Source organism: Ursus maritimus, unplaced genomic scaffold (assembly GCF_017311325.1).
Source record: "Ursus maritimus isolate PB19 unplaced genomic scaffold, ASM1731132v1 scaffold_8, whole genome shotgun sequence".
Classification (NCBI taxonomy): Eukaryota; Metazoa; Chordata; class Mammalia; order Carnivora; family Ursidae; genus Ursus; species Ursus maritimus.
The window spans coordinates 51,038,502-51,045,782 of NW_024426996.1; the positions used below are offsets into that span (position 1 = coordinate 51,038,502).

Here is a 7,281-nt window from a genome sequence, read left to right on the forward strand (position 1 = left end):
CATCGCTCCAGCCACCACTAAGCAAGGACCTCTTTCCTGCCACAAAATTTACTCCATCTAGGTTTCTTTTGAACTGCTCAGCTTATCATGCATTTTAGATTTGTAAAGATACATAACTTTAAAAAGCGATTTAAAAAATGTAGTGGATTCTACTTCTCAATTTCAAGTAGCGTCTTTGTACTGTCTTAAAAAGCGACAATAGACTTTCTGGGTAGAATTCACCCAAAAAATATAAATAAGCAATCTGACTAGTTTTGAAACTAATATAGTCATGATAATTTTAATACCTTGAGCATGCCACCACTGCTGGTATAACCAAAGGGTCATTGAGTCATTGTTTGCTTTCCCAACTTCTATTAGTTATTTTTTTAGGCACAAACATATTATACAAGTAGTATTCATTCAACAATATAAAACTATTTACAAATACTTTGATTAAATATGTGTTTATTATCCACAAAGAAATGTCACCAAATGGAACCAACTTCAGCTTGGGCAAAGATGGAGGGCCCTGAACATGGTTCCCAAGCTTCCTTGGCTTCACCCTTTGAATCCACCTCATTAGCCCAAGGAGATAATTCCCCCAGGGCTGGGGGAAAATATGGTGGCAGTAAATGCTAGTCGTGATGCTAATACCTACATCAATCAATAGTCCATTTCTTCAAGAGATTCACAAGATGCCAGAATTGCTTAGGCCCAGGAAAAGATACAAAACAACGTGGTATTTTCTTAGGTCTTAGGAGTAAGGAAAGAGTCTCTGATGGGGGGGGGGGGGGAGTTGGTCCATTTTTATAAATCATGGAAAGTATCTGAGATTGAGAAGGATGAAAATGCCAAATGTAGGCTTTAATTTTTAATGGCATTTGATTTATTACTCCAGTTAAAAAATGAAATAGGATGAAAATATTAAGTGGGAATTTATAATCCAGTCATAGTAAAATGTCATTTTACCGAATATTCGTTCAATAAATTAAGAGAATACAACAATTTTAAGCATTATACAGTTTATGAAAAGATACTTACTTTGACTTCTAACATTTATGGGATGGCTTTGTGTACCAGGCATTGGAAAAGAGCTTCCAATTTCCTCTTTGTCATTGTTTCTCACTCTTAGACTGGAATTACAATCTAAAAGAATTTTCTGTTAGACTTTTAAAAATCCATTTACTTGCAGATTACATTTAGAAAAAATCTTTTTTTCTATAAATGCAGAGTTTTAATCCTAGCAATATATAGAGAACGCCTATCGTTATGACATTTAAATAACAATCTGTAATGTACCTAAGCTTTTTATTGTTGTAAAATATACATAAAATTTGTCATAAGTGACATTTAGTACCTTCACCCTGTTGTGTAACCACCACTAATTAGTTCCAGAACATTTTTATCACCCTGAAAGGAAACTCCTTACTCATTAAGCAGCCATTCCCCACTCCCTCTTCCTCTCAGACTCTGGCTGCCTCCACGAATTTGCCTAGCTTGTATGTTTCATATAAGTGGAATCATACAATAAGTGGTCTTGTGTGTCTGGCTTATTTTACTTAGCATAATGTTTTCAAGGTTCATCCATGTTGCAGTATGTATCTGTACTTCATTTCTTTTTATGACTGAAAAATATCCTATTATGTACAACAATTTGTTTATTCATCAGCTGATGGACATTTGGGTTGTTTCTGCCTTTTGACTACTATGAATAATGTGGCTAGGAATATTTGTGTACAAATTTTTGTTTGAACACCTGTTCTCAGGGTTTCTTATTTTGGTGGGGGGATATATACCCAGGGGTGGAATTGCTTGGTCACATGGTAATTCTATGTTTAGTTTGAGGAACGACCGAACTGTTTTCCACTATACCTATATCATTTAACCATCCCACCAGTAATGTATGAAGGTTCCAATTTCCCTACACCCTCTCCAATACTTTTCTGTTTTTAAAATTATAGTCATCCTAGTGGATGAACCATATCTAATTATGGTTTTGATTGCATTTCCCTAATGACTAATGATGTTGAGCATCTATTCATGTGATTGTTGACCATTTTATACCTTCATTGGAGAAATGTCTATTCAATTCCTTTGCCCATTTTTAAATAGGTTGTTTATCTTTTTGTTCTTGAGTGTAGGAGTTCCTTATATATTCTGGATAGACTCTTATATGATTTGCAAATATCTTTTCACATTTTGTGGGCTGTCTTTCCACTTTCTTTATAGTGTCCTGTGATGCACAGAAGCTTTTAATTTTAATGAAGTCCAATTTATCTTTTGTTGCCTTGTGCTTTTGATGTCATATATAACCATTGCCAATTCCAAGGTCATGAAGATTTATGCCTATGTTTTCTTCTTAGAGTTTTATGGTTTTAGCTCTTATAATTAGGTCTTTATTTTGAGTTTCTATTTATTTATTTGTGAATTAAGTGTCCCATTTCAATCTTTTCCACATGAATATTGTTTCAGCACCATTTGGTGAAGAGACTATTCTTTCTCTATTGAATGGTCTTGGCACCCTTGTTGAAAATCAGTTGACCATAGTGTCTTGACCATAGTTTATTTCTGGACTTTGTATTTCATGCTACTGGTCTATGTATTTATCCTTACACCAGTACTACACTGTTTTGATTACTGTAGCTTTGTAATATATTTTGAAATCAGGAAATGTGAGTCCTTTAACTTTGTTCTTTTTAAAGATTGTTTTGCTCTTTGGGTCACTTGCAATCCCATATGCATTTTAGGATCAGCTTTTCCATTTCTGCAAAAAAGGGCCATTGGGTTTTTGATAGGGATTGCATTGAATATGCAGACTAATTTGGAGACTAGTGCCATCTTAACAATAACTCTTCTAATCCACGAATGTGGGATATCTTTCCACTTATTTAGATCTTTATTTCATCAATGTTTTGTATTTTTCAGTGTGCAAGCCATGCACTTCTTGGTTAAGTTTATTACTAAGTATTTTATTCTTTGTGATGCTACTATAAATGGAATTGTTTTTAAAATTTCCTTCTTGGATTTTTTTTTTTTTTTGCCAATGTATAGAAATCACTTGACATTGTGTGTTGATTTTGTATCTTGTAACATGTCTGAATTTGTTTATTTGCTCTCAATTTTTGTTTTGTGTGTGGATTCTTTAGACTTTTTAATTTATAGGATCATGTCAGCTACAAATACAGTAGTCTTACTTCTTCCTTTATAATGGGGATTCCTTTTATTTCTTTTTCTTGCCTAATTGTTCTTGCTAGAACTTCTGGTGCAATGTTGACTAGCAGTGGTGACAGTGGACATTTTCTTGATCGTAAGGAGAGTTTTCAATCTTTCACCATTTAGTATGTTGTTAACTGTGGGTTTTTCATGAATGCCTTTTAATAGTTGAGGAAATTCCATTTCTCCCTAGTTTGTGGATTTTTTTTTTTTTTTACCATGAAAGGGTATTGGATTTTGTCAAATACTTTATCAGTTGAGATGATCATGTTGTTCATTCCCCCTTATTCAATCTTTTTTTATAACAGAGCTTTATTTTCAAGTCATTGTCCTTTATTTTCACATCATTGTCCAACTAGGACAATGTTGCTCCCTTCATGCTATTAATGTGATATGTGATAGACTGATTTTCATATGTTGAAACATTCCCATATTCCTGCAGTAACTATTACTTTGTCATAGTGTACAGTCTGTCTTTGTCTGGCTTTGGTATCAAGATACTGCTGGTTTTATTGAATAAATTAAAAAGTGTTCCTTTTTTTTTTTTTTTTTTTGGAAGAGTTTAAATGTTTGGTAGAGTTCACCAGTGAACCCACCTGCTGCTGTACTTTCTTTGTTGGGAGTTCTTGATTATTGATTCAATCTCTTTACTTGTAATAGGTCTGTTCAGATTTTTTATTCTTTTTAACAATTTTTTATTATGTTAGTCACCATACAGTACATCCTTAGTTTTTGATGTAGCGTTCCACGATTCATTAGTTGTGTATAACACCCAGTGCTGCATGCAATACGTGCCCTCCTTAATGCCCGTCACCAGCCTATCCTATTTCCCCCACCCCCCTCCCCTCTGAAGCCCTCAGTTTGTTTCCCAGAGTCCATAGTCTCTCATGGTTCATTCCCCTTCTGTTTACCCCCCAGATTTTTTATTCCTTCTTGAGTCAGTTTTGGTAATTTGTGTGTTTCCAGGAATTTGTCCATTTCATCTATGTCATCTAAGTTTTTTGGCAATAAAGGCTTTTTGATAAATAAATCTATTTATGGTCCAGTCATCCAAAATACCATGCAATTTATCTAATATTTATAAAATGTGAAGTATATATTGTGTTTTCTTGCATTTACTTTTCTAAAGCAATTTTTTATGTAAAATTCCATAAGAGATCTAAACAAAATTTCCCCAATGAGACTGAAGAACCAAAATTTTCTGAGAGAGTATGACTGGTATAAATTTTACTTCTAAAAAGCATAAACTTTCTTCATTTTCTTTTTATTAAAATAAATGGTTCCTCATTTATTAAAAAGAAACCTCTCTTTTTCTACCTAGAGAAAGAAATAAGAGTATGGACTCTCAAGTGCGGAGTGCCTGCATTCAAATTCCTGTCCTACCACTTACTTGCTATATACAATCTTGGGGTTAACTTCTCAGTGCTCCAGTCTCCTCATCTGTAAAAAGGAGAATAATAATGGAACCTACCTCATAAGGTTGTTGTGAGGATTAAGTGCATTAATGTGTGCAAAAATCTTGGTTCTTAATTCATACTAAGCATTCAATAATTATTAACAAATATTATTTTTATAAGGTCTCACTAATTGAGGTTAAAGAGCATCTAGACATCATCATCAATGAACAAGCAGGTAAAAGTCAAGGCAGCAATGTTGGATGACAGATACAAAGAAGAGTCATATTTTCCTCGAGATTTATAAGACCCCAGACGAGCAGAAGAATGAATGTTTTGGCGAGCATTCTGTCACTAGAAAGAATTGATTCTCTTTATTATTATTCAGGAAAGCAGGTCCTCTTGACCACAGTTGATCTTTGAACAACACGGCTTGAACAATACAGGTCTGCTTATATGGGGATATTTTTTTTCAATAAATACAGTACAGTACTGTACATATATTTTCTCTTCCTTATAATTTTTAAAGAACATTTGCTTTTCGGTAGCTTACTTTATTGTAAGAATACAGTATCTAATACATACATTATACAAAATATGTGTTAAGCAACTGTTTACATTATTGGTAAGGCTTCTGGTCAACAGTTGGCTATCAGTGGTTAAGTTCTGAGGGAGTCAAAAGTTATATGAAGATTTTTTTGCTGTGTGGGGAGTTGGGACCCCTAACCCCTGTGTTGTTCAAGGGTCAACTGTACAAAACTGTATTAAAAAGGCCCTCTATCAGGGTAGAAAAATCAAAGGCACTGTTCATGAATCCCATAAAGGAAAGGAAGGTCCAGAGAGGAGAACAAGGTCCTTTACTTTAACATGAGTCTGACCTCCATTGTGGGCCACAGGAAATCAGACAGTGGATAGTGAGTTTTCAAAGGAATAATCACAAGTATAAATCCTGTCCTTGTACAAGTATAAATTCCTTTCGAATCGCAGGCCTAAGCCTCCCCAAGAAGGTGACGATGTGCTAACACATTTCTGCTTTTGATTTTTTTTTTGTTTTGTTTCCTATAACTTTTCCTCTTCTTTTCATCTCTCTTCCCCTAAATACATAAATATACTCCAAGTCTGATCTCTCCTTGTCATGAAAATAATTGAATTTATATCCATAATATAATGAATACGGAAAATATTAATGTATTTTTCATTATCACTATTATTTTCTTTGTGGCCACACCAATACAATGACTACAAGATGTGCTTTGGGAATGGAAGTATTCAGTTTCTTGGTTTCCAAGGCAGAAACATTTCAAGAGCATTCAAAATTGTCTCCCTCCCACCCCACCCCCCACCAAAAAAGAGCTTGGTTTAATTTTTAAAGAAAGCAACTAAAATGAAGTCTACCTTGATATAAAATGTAAAAGCACATTAACCACACCACTGTATTTTAAAAGATGGGAATTTAGTTTATACTCATTTTTATATTAAGACATAAGTTAATGACTTTTATATCTTAAAGGATTTATCATAAAATGTTACTGCCCAGTGCATTTTTGCAGACAATAAACAATTCACTGAGAGTATTAACATTCACATGTGTAATTGGAGTTTACAAATGTACAAAACTTTGGGTAATAAACACTTTAAACTTCTTTTTCAAACATTCAATAAGCCCATTCCCCTTCAACTGTTCGAGTACAAAGAAACACAAAGGGTTACTAACTGCAGCAACATATAAGAAACAAAGCAAGGGAGGCAAATCCAGATTTGAGAAGATAAGAATATCCAAACAGTTCTGTCAATATCAAAAGACAAAATCAAAACATCTTTTATAATAAAAAAGAAAACAAATCCAAATAATTAAGTACTACTTAGGTGAAAGAACATTTTAGGGTATATAACATTTATTTCCTCTACATAAATTTGCATATCTTAAGTTAATGCAAAACACCATGTTTCAATTCCAATTTGAGAATATCATAACACGTAGCTCTCAGTGCATCTCAATATAATAGGATGAATATCTTAAAAGAATCCAGAGATCATTTTGTTTTCATTTGGTCATTATTGTTTTAACTCTTGTTTTTCTTTATTCATGAGACTAAGCCAATTGAGAAATAAAATCCACAATCAAAGCGTATATAATGCAGCTATTTCTGAAAAAACTGAATATTAGCATAGTGTTTAGTATGTCATTAAAGCAGCGGTTGTGGTTAAACAAACGGATAAAAATTACTGCAGTCCACGGACGATAAAGTTACAAAGCAAAGGTTCAAAGTGTTATCTTGCGTATGTGCATCGTAGTAAAAGAAATCTGGATAATGTGAGTAAAATGTGATTCATTATCAATAAATGACATGCCCAGCTACCACTGGTTGCGGTTAGCAGCAGCGCATTTGTCATGTTATGTCAGGGACATAGGTTCACAGTCCCCCAGCTGTAGTTCTGATTTGCTGAGAAATGACTTACTGAGAAATGTAGGGTTTAATCCTGGGTCATCCACTCGTTCCTCCCTTGTTTTACCACCTTTGCGTTGAGCCCGGGCACTCCGTGCCCAGGAGTGCGGCATTGCAAATGGGCTAAAAATGCATCCATTGGTAGGAGAATAATTTTACTAAATTCATAAGGAAGACAGTATCTTCATTTAGAAAACAAAGCACTATATTATAATTTGACAGTTACAACGCAAGCCCCAGCTCTT

The 7,281-nt window shown here is 34.0% G+C and overlaps 1 protein-coding gene across 1 annotated transcript in view; it reads right to left on the bottom strand.

The window, feature by feature from the left end:
* Positions 1-4,944: 4,944 nt before the first annotated feature.
* The window catches only part of KLHL5 (kelch like family member 5), a gene marked incomplete in the record, with an annotated part of 62,286 nt that continues 59,949 nt past the window's right edge, over positions 4,945-7,281 (bottom strand). The window contains 1 exon segment of the mRNA XM_040625227.1: positions 4,945-7,278. Coding sequence (XP_040481161.1) covers positions 7,259-7,278 — 20 coding nt within the window.